At 35.5% G+C, this 18995-nt stretch overlaps 1 protein-coding gene across 2 annotated transcripts in view; it reads left to right on the forward strand.

Moving 5' to 3' along the window:
- Positions 1-18995, forward strand: part of Uch-L5 (ubiquitin carboxy-terminal hydrolase L5) — a 33931-nt gene that overhangs the window by 10159 nt on the left and 4777 nt on the right. The window contains exons 3-5 of one of the 2 annotated variants that reach the window (XM_089101911.1): positions 4069-4174; positions 13700-13887; positions 16324-16521. In XM_089101911.1, coding sequence (XP_088958037.1) covers positions 4069-4174; positions 13700-13887; positions 16324-16521 — 492 coding nt within the window. The remainder of the gene's footprint in view (positions 1-4068; positions 4175-13699; positions 13888-16323; positions 16522-18995) is intronic. The other variant, XM_089101912.1, reaches the window with a different exon arrangement.

Consider the following 18995-nt stretch of genomic DNA (forward strand, 5'->3'; position numbering starts at 1 on the left):
GGATGCTTTTGGGAAAACAGGTTGTCAGGGAGGAGGGCTAGTTCTACATCAATTTTGACTCTTAAAAGAGAGATAGAACTATAAATTTCCAGTCAAATGAGCTTCCTCTAAAGCTCAAACAACCATACCTTCCATAAAAAGCTCATTTTCCCCCGGGGCATAACTTACAACCCTGGCCCCCAGACTCTGGTTTGTTGTGTCAACCCCAAAGGCCTTGTTATGTGATATTTGGGCAAATATATCTGCTTTTGAACAAATGGTTGTCTCAAAATTTCAGTAAAATTTATATAAAAAAATATAAATTTTTTAATATAATAACTATAATATATAATCATCAGTTATTAATCTTATTTTAGGACAAAGTTATCTTGTCTAGGGTTTTTTTTAACAAAAATATCTGTTTTGTGTTCACTTTCCCGTTGAAGACTCAAAAGCCATTCTTTATCCTTTCATCCTCTGACAAACAACAAAATACATTGAAAAATGTTTTAACTTTAATAAGTAAAACTTTATTAAAACTTTAAGGAATATATATCAGTATATGTATACTAAACTGACAATCCACAGCCATTTTTTTTTCAGTAAAGTGAAAATTATGTTCTGATCTTGACAAGGTATGAGGGTTGTCAAAGACATAATTTCCAGACCACGCTGAAAAAAATAGCTATCTCAAAATTTTGATCAGGTAAGTTTTGGGAATTTATGGGCGTGAGGGGGAGGGGGGGGGCTTGTTGCCCTCCAGTCACTTTGACTAATAAAAATGGCATTAGCCCTTTCAATCTCCAATTGAATGAGCCTTTTCTGAAGTTTCTACAACACCACATGGCCATCTCAAAATTTTTATCAGATGCATTTCGGGAAAATACGAGGTGTATGGGGGGTATCCACCCTTCGATCACTCTGAATCTTGAAAAGGACACTAGAAGTTCAGATTACCAATCCACTGAGCCCCCTCCAAAGTCTATACAATCATCCTTTCTATATAAACCGTATATGTCCCCAGGGCATAACTTACGACCCTTGCCCTGAGGGCTATGGGGAAGTTGTCATCCTCAAAGACATAATTTCTGGACCTTTCAATTATGTTGAACAAAATGGGTATCTCAAAATTTTGATTGGATGTGTTTGGGGAAATGGTGGGAATGGGAGGGTGGTTAGCTGCCCTCTAATTTTATTTATTTATTTATAACCCATCATACAGACAACAAAAAAGACAGAGTACAGCAAAGACAAAAGAAAGAAAAATACACTTGAATAAAGGTAAATGCACCAACTACATAACAGCAGTAACTTCTACTAATGACAGCGTATAGCATGAACTATTACTGGAGAATCGCATGCCACGGGTGACTAATACTTTTTCTGTTAAACTGTTGTATTTGTTTTTCTATTGTAAGCAGTGGATCAGCTATTTTGTATTTTCTGCTTAGTTAAGTGTTGTGTGTCCAGGATGGAAACCTTAGTAGGTATTTTGCATATTTAAAGAATATCGAACGTAATTTGTGCTTCGTAGTTTGCGGGAAAGTTCGCCAGAAGGGGCTGAGGTACAAAAAGTGAGGGAGGACCAGTGCATTATAGAGCCGATCTAGGATCATTCGGTTAAAGCTGAATTTCTTTACTACCATTTTGATATATGCAAAGCTCGTTCGTTTCTCGAGATGCTCAATGAGTAGTGCTCTTGTGTGCTTTAGTGTCTGGTCAATGGGTAATCCTAAATATGTAATAGGGTCAGCTGGTGCTATGTTAGTGTTCCCGAGCGTGATGGATTCGGGCTTCAGCGTTTCAGGTCAATTGAACAATAGCACTATCGACTTTGAAGCGTTGAATTCAAGACCAATAGCTGCATACTCTCTTTCAAAAATTTTGAAATTTTCTTCAATTCTTCCAAGTTCACGGGCAATGTTTAATAAGTCATCAGCAAAGCAAACAAGGGAAAGGAAAGATCTATACTTTTATAAATACAAGATTTTAGATAATTTTCTTGTGCAGGAATCACGCTATTATTGAAAGCTGGAGCAGAAGTAGGTGCGCCTTGACGAGCACCCTTCTTTACTGGGATTCTAACAGAATCTGTTTGCTTCTCATAATTGATCTTGATTTTGGCCTCGAGGTTTTCATACATATTTCTCAGGGGAAAGAGTGTGTTATATTGGACGCCGCGCTTTGTCATTTCAAGTACAATCTGTTCGTGTATTAATGAGTCTAAAGCTCGTCGTATATCATGTATGCCAAGAGCGACAAAATCGCCAGAATTTTTGCCTCCAATAGTACTGAAACTACCGCACTTAAAGCATGTCCACAACCAAGCCCAGGCTGGAAACCGAACTGGAAAGGCGGTGTGTAGCATTTCGTATTAATTTCCTCAATAATCAAAAGTTCAAATAACTTGCAAAAAGTGGTTGATACTGTTATAGGTCGAAATGATGTGCATTCCCTAGGAGGCTTTCCCTTTTTTGGTACCTGTGCAAGACTTCCGACGCAGAACGTACTAGGAACAATACCTTGTAAAAAAATCATCTGGAATAAGTGATTTAAATGTTCAATACGCGTACACAACGGGTTTTACAAGTGGACTGTAGAAATTTTGTCAATACCTTGCGTACTCTTTTTTTAAGATGATGGACGGTGTTCCAAATGTCAGAAACTGATACAACACGATCGGTGCGACTTGCATGTGATAGTTGGTTATTGAGATAATATTTGAATTTTGTGCTTTTTTCTGGGCACGGGGGTGAAAACTCCATAGTGTGCTTTCCATGACTCTAAGCGGATTGTCGATGCATCACTGGTTGGCTTTTTATCTTGCATGGACCTCCGAATATTATTGGCTTTTCGCAGAGCAATTTTCGATGACTTACAAATAATTTCTGTGCAATGGTTAGCTAGCTCTTTGGCAAATTTACGTTTGGTGTGAAGCCGGATATCATTCACTATTCCGATTCGTGGAATCACTTTCGACTATTATGAAGAGCACTAGCCCTTTCAATTTACAATCGAATGAGCTTTTTTCGAAGTTTCTACGACAACAAATGGCTGTCTCAAAATTTCTATCACTTGTATTTCGGGAAAATACGTGGTTGGGGGGAGGGGTATACACCCTCTGATTACTCTGAATCTTAAAAAGAGCACTAGAACTTCTGATTACCAGTCCAATGAGCCTCCTCCAAAGGTTACACGATCACCCTTTCTATATATACCTTATATGGCCCCAGGGCTTAACTCACAACCCTTGCCCTGAGGGCTGTGGGGGGGGGGGGGGAGGTGGCTGCCCTCCAATCACTTTTGACTATTAACAGGAGGTTAGCCCTTTCAATTTCCAATTAAATGAGCTGTTTTTGAAGGTTTTTACAACAAAATGTTATTGTCCCAAAATTTCTATCAGATGCATTTCAGGAAAAAACGAAGTTTGGGGGTTGGGGGTATCCGCCCTCCGATCACTCAATCTTAAAAAAGGCACTAGAACTTATGATTACCAATCCAATGAGCACCCTTCGAAGTTTATACGATCATCCTCTCTATATATACCTTACATGCCCCCAGGGGATAACTTACAATCTTTGCCCTGAGGGCTCTGGAGAGGTTGTCGTCCTCAAAGACATAATTTCTGGATCTTTTGTTTACGTTTAACAAAATAGCTATCTCAGAATTTCGATTGGATGTGTTTGGGAAAATGGTGGGTGTGGGAGGGTTAGTTGCCCTCCAATCACTTTCGACTATTAAAAAGGACACTAGCACTTTAAATTTCCAATCGAATAAGCCTTTTTCGAGGTTTGTATGACAACAATCGGCCATCTCAAAATTTCATATCAGATACATTTTGGGAAAATACGAGGTGTGTTCGGGGGGGGGGGTATCACTTTTAGTTGCCCTCCTATCACTTTTGACTATTAAAAGGGGCACTAGCTCTTTCTATTTCTAATCGAATGAGCCCTTTTCGAAGTTTCTACGACAACTCCTTCGATACGAAGTGCCCTGGTCTTCAAAAAAAAAAAAATGTACCCACACCGCTCTTTACTTAGGCATCGCAATATTCAAGCAGGATATAATGTTTATTCTTCTTTTTTTTAGACCTGTTCATGGATTAGTTTTCCTCTTCAAATGGGTTCCCGATGACGAACCTACCGGATCGGTCGTCCAAGACTCAAGACTGGATAAGATTTTCTTTGCAAAACAGGTATCAACTAACTACCCTCAGCCTGATGTATTACTACAAGGCGAAATAAAAAAGACATATTTTCAAGTGGAACACAAACGATGGCGTTAAAACTGAAAACGAACGTGAACTAGCCTATATATGAACCCCCCCCCCCCCAAATCTTTGCGCTAAAGTTTGGTTACGGCCTACCCGAATGCATTTTAGAACACAACAAGCATAGTCGGCAATGTGGAGAGTTTTATTTATCGATTACTTAATCAGAATAATAGACTGAAAATATTATTGTTTAAAGGAAGTACAACTAAATGAACCCTTTCACTCTGGAATTATGTCGCTAAAACGTCAATAATTTGATCATAATCCTTTTTTATTAGACATTAGAGTAATCATTCTTGAAATATTAAGATAAAAAAAGAAAATCAAAGCTGTAAGAAAATTTGCTCTTACAGCTTTGAGGTAAAAAAAAAAAATCAAACACACGTCTGTTACTGTGTGTCTTAGAATTGAATAAAAAACGAAGATTTTTCATGAGAAATAAAGAACGAATTTAAAACAGTTTAGCTTGCAGAAATTGGGGGTGAAAAAGTAAATGGGTCGAAAGACATTGAGTGTTGTTTATATTTGTTTTGCATCTGAAAGAAATGAATTCAAAAGGATGGAAACATGGATGAAAATAGGTGTATTCTTAAAACAGCAAAACTGAATTAGTTATTGCTAATTTCTTATGTCGACAATTTTGCAGGATTGCCACTAGACCGAAAAATTTCGGAACTCCCAACTCTTAAAAACGTAACTTTTTCGTAACTTTTGATAGGAAAGTCTCTTTTCAAGGCAAGGTGACTTCGCTATCAAGAGCGGTACTTAAAGGGGGGATGGGACATTTTTTGCCTGTATAATTTGAAAAATATATTTCTACGTAATCTCATTAAAAAATCTCCCCTCCAACTTTTAAAAGGTGCCTAAAAAGTATACAATAATAACAATTCATGCTTCTTTACCTTCAGGAAATTCCTATTTATTCAACTGCAAGTGCTGCTTCCAGTTTACCTGCACAACAGAAAGGCCCCCCCCCTCCCTGATGCGTGTATAAAACCTCAGGCTACTATTTTGTATATCTTGTTGTTTTTAATTGCCATTATTGGCGTTTTAAACCAAAAGATGATGAGTAGGCCTAATACGTACAAAATAAAAGGCAAATCAATAAACACAGGACACTTTAGAGTTTTGAAGAAAAGAAGAAAACCAACTAGATTTTTCTATTGTTAAATTTCAATAAAAGCGATCTTAATAAATCCAGCTTCTTAAAAACACCCAAAAAACCATTGTAATCGCTCCCTTCCCGTCTAATATTTTAGATTGGCTCAATCTCAGTCTCACCTCCTCTAGCTTCAAATTTGCATCGTTCGAACATGAAGATTTAAGCAATTCCGAGTGACAGAGTTTTTGTTTTGTTTTTATTTTATCTAACAAAAAATATTTTAATCGTTGTCTTCAGCTCCTATACAAAACAACAGTTATTTTGCATAATATGCATTTTTTCATTTGTAATTTGATTCGTAACCAGTGTTACCAACACCTCAAAGCAAAATATACCACAAATTGCATGAAAAATGTACCAACGACAAAAAAATGTACCATATCCCAAATTTTTTTCCGCGTGGTACGCTTCGCGTAACACGCGGATCGTCGGTGACGTAAAGCACTATCTATGAAAATTTTGGCATAAAACATTTTCATTTGCTTTCCTTCTCTATTTGTTTGTTTTCTTTCTCTTCTAATACAGTACATTACTCCTGATAGCACATGCAGAAATTGTTTGAAGTAAGATATCTTAGTACATTAACATTTTACTACATGCTAACAAAAGTCACTGTTTTTCGGCTATTTACATCCATTTGTAAACTTGGCAAACTCTTTCAACCTCAAAAAGAGCAGAAATTAACATGAGTAGGGCTCAAAACCCCTACGCCTTCCCAAGGCCAGAACATAACTTGCACTTTACTGAAAGAATATAAATGTTTAATTTAATAAATCAAATAATATTAGCATTTTGATTACTAAATATCAGTATATGTATATTAAACTGACAATGCACATTCATTTGTATTTTTTTTCAGTAAAGTGTAAATTATGTTCTGGCCTGCGGAAGGCTTAGGGTTCTTGAGCCCTATATATGCTGATTTCCGCTTATCTTTAGTTTTACTTGGCCATTTACAGTAATTTCTATTCTTTTTAGGCTTCATTTATTTATCGGTGCTGATTTGTGGTAGTTTCACGCTTAGTAGATTATTTTATTTTATTTTTGGTCATTTTTGGTTTAATGGAGTTCTTTGCTTTTCTTTGAAAAACTTATTTTGTTGAAAAAGTTTTTAAAATTAATATCTGTTCGTTTTATATTGGCATAGTCTTTTCAGAGAAAAATACCGCTGATATGCCTTATTGGGAATTAACATTAACACAGTTCATTTTGATTTAATCTTAAGGCAAAATTTAGTTTTTGAACATAATGGGCAAATGGGAGGGTGGGCATGGGAGGGGATTTGGTTGCCCTCCAATCACTTTCCACTATTAAAAGGGCATTAGCCATTGCAATTTCCAATTGAATGAGCCCTTTTCCAAGTTTCTACGACAACTCCATCGATGCGAAGTGCCCTGGTCTAAAGGAAAAAACAAAATAAATAATACAGTGTGCCAACATCGTTCTGATTTAATCTTAAGGCAAAATTTATTTTTTAAACATAATGGGCAAATGGGTGGGTGGGCGTGGTTAGGGGATTGGTTGCCCTCCAATCACTTTCCACTATTAAAAAGGGTATTAGCCATTGCAATTTCCAACCGAATGAGCCTTTTTCTAAGTTTCTACGACAACTCCTTCGATACGAAGTGCCCTGGTCTAAAGAAAAAAAAATAATAATACATTGTACCAACATCGTTCTTTACTTAGGCAGCGTGATTGCGCTGTCTGTGATAATTTCCGTTCGTTTTAAGTTTTAATGTTGCTCCTTACTTTCAATTGAAAAAACTTGTTTTTTTTATTTAATCAATGATGCATGTACGGCCCAATATTTACACGAGCCTCCAGTTTGCCAGAGATAGGACTTTTTTTCTGTGCCAGAATCCCAGCAATCAAATTCATACTGAAACCACGTCATATCATTCAGAAGAGAAGAGGCAATCGTGGTCGCAACGTTCGCCCGACAAAATGGTCAGCAGCCATTTTAGTTAAGAGACTCAAATATAAACAATGGGATAATAATTTAATATCTGAAGTGTGCGATAATTTAATAGTGAAGTGTGTTTACGAAAAAAGAAAAATAGGCGACTGCTTGTCTGTCTCTTATTTTGACTATGCTGAACAGATCTGGGTGAAATAAAACACTTGTAGGTGAAAGAATACAAACATACTGAATTGTACCACATTGTACCATAATTTTGTAAAATGTACCATATTTTGTGGGATTGTACTAAATTGTACCAGTAGAGGTGAAATGTGCCAAAACTGCCTCAATTGTACCACGTTTGGCATCACTGTTCGTAACTCCCAACCAAAAGAAAGTCAGAAATAAAAGAAGAGTTCACACGATTCAACCACAAGAATGTTAGTCTAAAGCTATTTTGATGGGTCTCACAAGTCCAGGCACGTACAAAGAATTTTTAGTGGAGGGGGTCAAACAATAAAAAAAATTAAACTCATTCTCAAAATGAACTACAAAGTAGAGAATTTTTTTTCTCAAGAATATATGAATATAAGTGAACACGAGGGGCACAAAAAGCATTGGATTTTACATAAGATAAACACCAAATTTATCTAGGTTTTAAATGCATAAACGGAAAAAGTCGAGTTGAGGAATACAAATAAAAAAAGATCAAACTGTGCAAAAACGAATCGATTTTTTGCCCCAAATTTTCACTTATATTTATTATTTTCAAATTTTTAATTTTCAAATTTAAAAAAAAATATAATGTCTCATCTAAGATTACAACCTAAGTTACACAGCCTCGGGATGTGCTCTTACTGTTGTGCTATACTGATAAAAGTGGGAAGTAACTGAACATTCAAAAGTGGTTTAAAAATAGTTCACAAATTAAAAAAAAATTGTGTGACAAAGAAATAAAAGGAAGATGGAACAAAAAGATCAGTGAGTTAATAAAAATGAACTGGAAATGATTTAATTAAGAAAATTAAGGGGGATAATAAAAAACCTATAATTTAATAAAGAAATGCCGATAAATTTACGTTTTCAGGGGGGTTGGGACCCCAGTCCAGCTTACATAGTCCCATTAAATCAGTTTTAAGTAGACTTTTGACCTACTCTTTAAAAACACAAGATTGTTAACTTCCCTATAGAAATGAGCCTGATTCTCGCTGTCACTTCCTGTCGCCAATTATTCATTAATTGTCCTTTTTTGAAGACAACATGCTGAACACACAAAAGCAGTACCATTAAATTATGTATTTTATATTATTTCTAAATATCATGGCCTCTTTTCTGAAAATACACCCACCCCCCTGATGGTCCGAGATATAGCCCTAGGAATATATTAAAAAAAAAAATTGACCAATAAAATTCTTACTTTACAATATGAAAGAACACGAAAGAATGTCATCACAAGATTCGCCACAACGATTAAATGTGTTTATGCAGCTATATATGGGACCGCAGATGGGGAGGGGGGTATAATGCAAAAAAGTGACCATGATATTTGGAAAAAGTTTAGCATAAAATCGAAAATCCCGGCTCAACTAACCCACCCCCCTCCTCAATGCTTAGATATAACAAAAAACTGTATTAATTTTAAAGTTTAATATATTTGGTCAGACACATCTGGTCATTCTCACATATAAAAAAAGCAACTTGTTTATATAAACTGATTTTATGTAAAACCAATCAGAAATGGGGGATGAGGATGTTACGAAAATGATACGATATGTATCCTCGGTACTAATCAATTAGCTGATACACACGCAAGATAGATGCTAAAGGAAACTAGTCAAACGGTTATCAGTCAATAGAGAATTGGATCGCAAAGCGTAGTTTGTCATTGCGTCTACAATATTTAAACTATTGTTTTTTTGGGGTTTAGGGGGGGGGAGTACCTAGATTAGGTTACGTTTTTAATATATACTATGCTTTACCCCCCCCCCCCTCCTAATGTGCAAATATATAGCCCAATTTTGGTTCTAAAATTTTATATTTTCATCATATTTCGTTTTATTTCATTAGCATTAAGGGGGGACGCCAGTCCAAAGCCGTTTTGGCTGATTCGAGCCCTTTTCCTGGTCGGCAAAAAGGCTCAAACACAAAGGTATCAGATTTCACACAGATTTGAGTAAACAAACTCGAAGAGGGTGATTTCCAGGGGTTCTTTACGCTTTTGAACAAAAAGAAGTCGTTTTTGAACAACTGACCGCTTTTGAACAATAGGAAGCGTTAACCCCCTCAGCATAATTTATGCGCACACATCCGTTTGATTCCAAGTATTTTAGGCTCTTTGTCGGGTGATAAGCAGTTTGAAACGTTGGTATGTAAAGTATTTGAAGGGACTGCAGTCAGCAAGTGTTTTTTTTATAAAAATATGCTGCTACCGCTTCAATAGAATATTTTTCGCTGCATTTTTAAGTACCAATTACGACAATATTGACTGCAGCGATCTTGCAGGCAAACCCAAAATAGGTTTTCGAGTTTTTTTGGGATTTCAGGAAAAATAGGTGTCGGTTTTAGCGTTTTTCTAAATCAAAATGTTCACCTGATTCTGTTCTTTTAGAAAAGACTGAGACCGCCTAACTGCCTCAACTATTAATGTCAGACAAACTCAAAACACTTACTATGGGAGAGATAGGAAGGTCGCTTCAAGTATGGTCGCCCCTTAACTAATGAAACTAGCTCCTTCTCCATATAATTTGAGTATGACTGTTAACGGAACAAGATTCAAAGTCAACTGATGAAATTGAAAGTTGGTGAGGTGACTAACTGACTATTGTCACTTGTCACTAAACAAATGATAATCGTATGCTTATGAGAGAGAATGTTATCTTAACTTACTATGCGATTCAGCGAAGTGGGTATTTTCTCATCCTAATAACTGAGTGGTTGCTTGATAAGATTAAATGACTGCGATATGAAAAAATATCTTTACTCATGTCAGTGTAATTAAAATGGGAACAGCGGATTTTGTTTCATGGGGGAAAAAATAGATTGCTAAAAAAATGTGAAACTTCCTCATTATTCAAAAGCATAACATAATTGTAACATGAATTAACAAAAAAGCAACAAAAATGTAACGTTTTTAGGAGCGTAACGTAAAACGTACCGAAAATGGTACGAACGTACCCTTGGTGGCAACCATGCAATTTTGCAGCACAAATAAGTGTGGTGTTGCCACCCTAAAATCCTCTGAAGGTCAGTGTGTCGTTTGCACGATACTGAGTACTGATATATAGCTTAACGTGGAAATTTATGTAGTCAATAAATTACCTATGCCTTTAAAGAAACAAAAACCTTCAATGCAAATTTGTTATATATTGGATTAATGAAACTAGATTAATTGCTGCAGATACACTAATATGGAAAAACAAAAGAAGTCCTGGAAGTTGTATCCATAAATGATTTTTAAATATTTTATGAAGAAAGATGTATACAAAATATATTGCGTTTTCAGTAAATCAAATTACAGCCTAGCCGTTTGAGGGTCCCTGTTGAACCAGAATAATTTTTTGAGTCTGAATGATTGGAGGAGCAAAGTATGCTCCTGACCCTCCAAAACCTCCGACCCAATTACCCCTTCTGTCAACTTCTTATAAGAATGTTGTGCATAAGGCAGCACCTCATTTGAACCAGAATCATGCAAAGATTTTCAACCTGTACGACTTCAGGATCAAACTGGGCCCTTAGTCCCTCCAAATAAGACTCCACCCTAGCCACAGCCTAAGTTGGGAAGTTTCAGCTGGAAGTTAGGCCCGTGACTCCTTGTTTGGACTGAAGTCGTGCAAGGACTTGCAATATAAATGACTGCTGACAGAAATTCGGTCCTCGACCTCTCCAACATACAACCCCCCTCCCCTTAGAAAAATGTTACTGCTACTCAGAAAAATTGAAATTTATTCAGACTAAAAATAAAAGCATGGGTGCTCACGACATATTTTATAAAAATAACTATCCAAAGTGTGTCCTTCATTGTGAACATATAGACTGCAAACGAGTTTTTTTTATATACCATGAATGGCCCACGCTATGACTTTTAGTTTGAAAAATACGAAATTCACTGGGTAGCTGGGTAAAAAATCGTTTAACCTTTTAATGCATTCAGAAACAAAAACATTTAAAAAAAAAGATTGTTTTGAATACTTTTATTGAAGATCATTCCGTAGAAATCCCATAACGATTATAAGTCAAAAGACGTAGAACAAGTCTATATAAACGTGTTTGAGAATAATGGGCTGAGAGGGGGCGGGTGTTAGAGGTGCTACGAGCTCCCAAATTTTACTTTGAGCCCCCAAATTATACAAATTGGAGAACCTAGGTCCTCCTGTGCCATCTGTGGCGCATAGGGCATTGAAGAAGCCTCGGTAAACGTCACGTATTGGCGCTACGGCGAGTAAGTCCTCCCACTGGGGTTGTCGTGATGTGTGAGCACTGCGTAGATACAAATTGGAGGTTTCAACAAAATGTAATATGTCCACCAATTGAGACTAAGATATATTGGTTGTGCTTTTGTGTTTAACGTTTCTGTTCTGATAGTGTCTTTAGATTTACCATTGGCTCAAAAATTCTTAAGTACTCATTTTGGTTGAAATCAAACACTATTTGTAAAATACGAATTTTATGTGACTTGTTAGACTTCTTTATTGCTTTCTTGACCTTAGATTTGTAATCAAGAAGCTCAGAAACCCTTAGATAACAGGTTTGATGGATATAAAACACTGTTTCTGAAATATCTACTTAATATTGTTTAATTTTAGACTGTTACGTAAATCGTTGTAAGTTGTTTTATAATTTACATAATAATTTTTTATATATAATTTTATGTTTGTGGATGTCAGAGGAGACCGACCTCTCCAATCATTGGGATTGAAAATCCTTTCATAATTGACTAATCAACTTGTGAAATGTCAGCTGTGTATTGTCTATGGAAATATGTCAACTGTATATTTACTAAATATGTGCTTACGTGTTCCGATGTTGAATATGCAATCAGTAAGCACAGAATCCCTTTAATACCATTTTTAGTGAAAATCAGACGTTATTTGTAAAACACATAGTTAATATGTACATATTTGTCATTTTAAGCTTATCGCGATAAAATCGAACACAATTTGCGAAATGTGCGCTTAGTCTGTTTTGATTTTACAGGCATACTGCTATCTCGACTGAAGTAGGTCGGGGACAGAGCGCTGGTGCCAAAGAGGTTCAATGCGAAGAGCACCAAGGGGACCAGAGAGGAGGCATACGCATTGTTTACTAAAGTGGGTGAGAGATAGTATAGATGCACTGCTGGTTAAATGTGAGCTGAAGACGGACCCTAAATATTGCTTTCATGGTCGAAATTGTCTGTTCACTGAATCAGCTCATATTTTTTCCGAATTAGAAATGTTTCTTCCATGCTGTCTTTTAGTAAGAAATTCTTAATAATTTACAAAAATAATGAGGATTAGGCACGCTCTAAGAAATCACTCTCATGTCCCTTTAAAATTTCTCAGTTTCCATAATATTTTCCATAATTTGCTTTAAAATATTGCTGTTTTTTCTCTAATCAAATCCTTTCTTTCTCCTTGAAAATTGCTTCGTAAATACCTTGCTATCATGTATATTAACTCATATAAAAGAAACTTTAACTTTGAATTTGTTGCCACAGAACTACTATCTATAAAATCTTTAATACTTATTAGGAGTTTTAGGAGTATTTAATACTTGTTAGGAGTACCTCCTGCCATACTTTCAGGGGGAAATAGTATTTGCTTATAATTTGCTGAATTTGTAATTTCCTTCGCCCGTACGGAGGAAATTCTCTTAATCCCACCAGAGTTCCAAAACCCCACTAGACCCTGTATCTCCCGTTTAGACTGCTCAGTTATCCCAACTTACTCACTGATCCATTCTGCTGCTGAGATGTTTCGAAGGAATTTCTTCCCATTTATCGTAGAGCACCTTAATAATTGTTGATAGTTTTCTGGAAATAAATTGAGTTCTTTCTTCTTTCGTCTTTTTCATTAATTGTCTATTCTAATATTGCTACTTATTTTTTAGCTTGTTTTTTTGTCTTTGTACCTTTTTCACGCCATGTAGTTTTTATCATACTTGACGTTTCCACATTTAATTGTTCTCCTCTTAACTCTAAGGCCTTTTTTTAATTGCTTTTTCTGTATCTGTATGATCTCTATGGTGTATCGTTTTGTCTTATATGACTTGCCATATCTATTTTTAATTTTGATTGTTCTTTCCGTGTTTTTAGGTCTTAATTTAATTTGGGCCCTTTAGGGTAGGTGATAGATTTACTTTACTAAATAATTCTTATCATGCTTATTAAAACGATAAATTCTTCTAGGTTATAAATAATGCTTGTGCAACGCAAGCTATTGTATCAGTTCTGCTTAATACGCGGAACCCAGAAGTAAAAATGGGGACAACACTGACAGAATTTAAAGATTTCTGCTCTGGTTTTGACGCTAACATGAAAGGATTAGCTTTAAGTAACTCAGAAACTATAAGAAAAGTTCACAACTCGTTTGCCAGGTAAGCCTACTCTTAATTTTGTTTCATTTTTATAAACGTCTAGCAATGTTTTAAATTCTCTCAACTAACCCTACATTCTCACACACTGCATTTTGCTGATAAACTCAAGTGCGAGACACGCTTTATCTTTTCCTAGAAAATTACATAGGATTTGTTAAAAAGCGCTTCAAATGAGGGAGGAATTACAAGCAAACAAATAGCAAAATAAAATTTAAAATCAAATACTTGGAAGAAGAAGAAGAAATACTTGGATATCGGTTGCAACTACCATTTCAAGTTTTTGTCATCTAAAACTTCTTTTTGCCTACCTCTTACAAAGCATATTTTACCCTTCCGAATTCGTTCCCTTTCATACTTTGAAATATTTTGACGTGAAGTCAATCTACATTTCCTGGTCAATCTTTCCCAAAAGTTGCCCTCATTCTGCAGAATCACATCGCTTTTCTGCAAAAATACAGATTGTGATAAAACCGGGTAAACAGTCTAGCTATGGTTTTCATGGAAGGACCCTCCGTGACGGCTCGATGTATCTCCTCCAAACAACAACTCTGGGTGTGTAAGGCCGGCTCGAATAAAGATAGCACGAGGGCTAATTTGCATTTGAAAATTGGCTGTGGATCGTTTAAGTGGCTGTTCGTATTGAAAAGATACGAAAAGAAGTAGATACGTAAATGTCGAAGGAGTGATTAATCAGAATGGGGAATCGAGACAGTTTTCCTAACCTTCAAAACGATTCCACGATCAAGTTTCATTTTACTCTTTATAATTAGTAAGCGTCTATAACTCTAGGGAATATTTTTTATAAAAAATCGTTTGATTTCATTTATTAAAATCAAAGGTGTAAAACCTATTAACAAACTCGCCTAGATCAGATAGAAAAGCACTAGCCTCCCAATCTTGGGATCACGAGCGCCATTTTTTGTTTTGTTTTTTTTCGTCGGTAAAAGGCAAAATATTGAGTATATGTATTTCTTTTCGGGCAAAAGTTGCATTTTGAAGAAAAAACCGTTAATAGACTCTTTTAAGTGTTCAGAAATAGATAGATAAAGAATTCAGTCAAAGGAGAAGGGGGTCTTTCCTCTTCTTGAATGGGCATTTCGATCTTTGGTTAGTGTACCCTATTTTATCGCTTTGTGGGAGGGGGTTGTTTTGAAACTTTCAGGGACTGTATTGGAACTTCGAGTTTTGTGTTGAGGGGTTGGGGCTCGGCAACTCAGAATTTAGTGGTGCAATAATTTTTCTCTGGTCCTCACAAAAGGATGTAGGCTACAATTTTTTTTATGCCTGTCTTCCAAAAAGCTTTGCTGCTAGTTTATAAACTGCAATTTACTTGGGCTTCCAACAAGTCCCTGGTTGAAGACATGCTGATTTTTTGACAATATTTATTGCGAATTGCTTCTTCTTTGTGGATGACGACAATCCTGTCAAAACCATCTTGATTTTATGCTTTTTAGGAGTTAAGTAATGCAAGATTTCAGCGTTATCTGTGTCTTCTACAATGCCTAATTAATCATTAAATTTCTTTATTTTTTATTTTTTCTTTTTAGTGCAACTCTTATTACAAAATTTAAAAGTTCATTTTTTTTTAACTAACGGCTTTAAAATAGTATTTAACTTTATATACTTCAGTTTTTTTTATTCTCTAAAAATAGACACGGGGTTCATTTTATAAAAAAAAACATGTATCCAACACCAGGCACGTGCGTAGTGGAAATTTGTTTCAGGGTGAGGGGTAGATTTTTTTTTGTGTAGTAAGGGTTGCTGTAACTTACTTAGTTTGCATTTTGCCCTGTTTCTCAATTCTGTCCTCATTTACAATTCCAGAATCTTTCCTTTCTCTCTCTATCTGTGTAATTTCTCCCCCTCCTCCATTTTTCTCTCACATTAATATTTTTATATGATGGGCTGGACGTGTACAGTTTTCTGGCCTCCCGCTACTTCAATGGAACTTTAGAAATAGTTAAACACTATGAAGCTGTGGCACCGTCACAATAATTAATTCGGGGTGGCGGACACGTTTCAAGGATTATTTGGAAACATTTGGTGGGATATTCCCGAGGAAGGAGTAACCGCTGTAACCTAGTAAGGAACGTTGTGTTAAAGAGCACCCCTTTCCCTGAAGACAAAACTTTCTAAAATGGTACGGTAAAACAAGATTATTTGTTAATTATAATAATGTATTTTGTTTTTCTTATAACGGAATACCAGTTATCGTTCAAAAACTGTTGTAGTGCTGTATTTGTTAAGATATGTCTGCTCTTGAAAATTTTGAAAACGAGGAGAAAAAGAATCGACCACCACCCCACCTACCTCGGTGACCAATAATTTAATTTTTTCCTTGGCGATGGCTGCATCCATTCTTAAAAATTCCTCACGCCAAATGCCAACTTCAGATATATATATAAAAAAAAAACAATTAATTTTGTCTAATTCTAGGCAAACACTTTTTGAATTTGAAAGCAAAGCGGTAAAAGAAGAAGATGAGATGTATCATTTTATCAGTTTTGTTCCTATTGACGGAAGATTGTATGAGTTAGATGGCCTTAAACCGGGACCTATCGACCATGGTGCTATTCCAACTGGTACTGAATGGACTTCGTTTGCTCGAGGGATTATTGAAGGCAAAATTCAAAAGTAAATTAAACTCCAACCCAGTGGCCTCAATTTTGGGGGGGGGGTGGGGCCGTGTTGCTGGTCTCCCACTAGTTTTCGTAAAATACTTTTTTGGGGATATTTTAGGGAAAATGCCCCCCCCCCCCTTACATATTGAAAAATGTATTTTGCTTTATCCTTAAATTTTCATGATTTGACGCTACTGCTCCAACCCCAATATGTCTAGTACTTCAGATTGTATGTAAATCTCCTTTTAGATAATTAAGTAGCTTTGCTTGCTCCTTTTTGAGTTCAAATTGTCATCTCATTCTTGTCTAGGTCAGTGACTTAGATAAGAAGATAAAATAAGAGTTATTCATAATTGATTACACATGCAATGTATGCACAGTACTAATCTCCAAAGGCTCCTAGGTGTGCAAAGGAGGGGAAAGATATACCAGTCATTTAAGCAATAAATCCAAAAGAAAAAAGAGGATTATAAAGATTATGACCTTGCTCACCCAAAAAAAAAAGAAAAAAAAACTTTTAAAAGACCAAAAAAGTTAAATAGATTAATCAGGCCCCAATCAATCCTACCCCCCTCCCAAAAAAAGACAACGAAAAGAAAACACGTTTAAGAAGCCAAAAATATTTGAACTTTATTTTTAAATAAGCTAAACGGGTGGCACCTTCGAGCTCATTCGGGTATGTTATTCCATACAATATGACTCGCCGTTATTGGATTAGAGCCTGGCCTTACGAAGGGAGTAAAAGGAATTTGAATATTGTTTATATTGTGAAGATGATAATTATTTTTGATGAGAGGTAAAAGGTAAATAAAAGTTCAAATAGGGATAAAATCCTTTTAATAGACAGTGATGATGATAACAGTGATAGAAATTCACAAAAATACCAGATATTTCGGTCACATATACAGTGACCGTACTCAGTAGTAAATATCTGGTATTTTTGTGAATTTCTATCCCTGTTATCATCATCACTGTCTATTAAAAGGATTTTATCCCTATTTGAACTTTTATTTATCGTCATGGAAAGGCAGTGGGGTCTCCGAAATTATCTACGAGGTAAAAGGTGGTGGAGCAATAAGGGTTGAGTGCTGTCAACAAGAACTTGAGAAAAAGTAAAACATGCACTCGAAAGAATATATAGTGATTCAGGATCAATAACGTGATAACTTCAGAATTAAACGCTCTAATTTTTATTCTGATTATGATTGAAGTGAGAAAGAAAAATATATTAAAATATCTTTTTGTTCAGTCATTTTTATTTAGACTTTATAGTCTAAATAAAAACGCCTCTTGCCTTCCTAATTGAGATTGGCCTCGCACTATTCCATGTGTGATTAACTTGTCGCTAAAATGGTTCTTTGGAGAATTCTTATTATATAAATAACCCATCAAAAGGTCAACCGCTTCTAGGATAGATTATTACTCAATTCGTAAATCCTTTTTTCTCTTTTTTCTAGTACTCTATAAATTCTGAAGCTAATATGCCAAGTCAGCGAAGAAAAAAAGAACTGAAAAAGTAAATGATTAAATTTGTATTTAAATTTTCATTTGGTTGATTTACTCATCTTGCTATTTTGATATTGGAAGATAAAAAGGAAAATCGAAAAACTTAAATGGTTTACTTATCATAAGTGCAGTATGAAAATGTCACACTTTTTTTTTTTTTTTTTTTTTTTTTTTTTTTTTTTTTTACAATCCAAATGGCATATAGTTTGAAAGAGAAAAAAACAATTTTGTGACTTCTACAACTGGAAGGAGAAGAACACCCCCCTTGGCGTCCGTGGATATGACATGGAAATTATTTTCTGTTGTTATACATTTAATATTGTAACATCTCTTCGGTTACCTTTGATTGTTTTGATGTTTTATAACTAATTCAAACTTGAGGTTAGTGTCCAACACATGTCTTACGCCAGATACAAAACAAATATTGTTATCAATCCCAATCAGTTGATGTTTTATGGATTGCAGCGTGAATGGCTTGAATATTTTCTCAGGATGTAGACAGACTATACCCTAGTGTGAAGTTGTGCTTAATAGCGTACAGGGTGTAACTATGCTCGAGACTACGCTGCAGTGGATATCCAAAGTTTTGCTATGGACCTCAAAAATTTAAAGGAAATCCTTACATACACTTTTCTGAGGCCAAACTTTGGAAAATTTAAAGAAGAAATTTTCGAAAAAGAAAATTTAAGAAAAAATTTAACACAAAAATATAAAAATTTAAAGAAAATCCCTTGGAGCTGTTCTGATCAGAAGCCCTAAAAAGCTAGGATGGAATACCTTAAATCGGTGATGTGTCTGTAGTGGTAGTAGCAGAAGTATTCAAGATTGGTCATTCCTTTGAATTCAAAGTAGTAATTGTGCAGGATAACCTTAGAGAGCAGGTTTTTTTCTTGGCAGAAATTGACGGAAATTAGTTATCGTTTGGAACATTTTTTACCTATAGCATACTCCGCACATCGGCTGCCTGAATATTTACTACTG

Source organism: Artemia sp. Qi Xiang Cuo, chromosome 15 (genome assembly GCF_049724085.1).
Source record: "Artemia sp. Qi Xiang Cuo chromosome 15, ASM4972408v1, whole genome shotgun sequence".
NCBI classification, from domain to species: Eukaryota; Metazoa; Arthropoda; class Branchiopoda; order Anostraca; family Artemiidae; genus Artemia; species Artemia sp. Qi Xiang Cuo.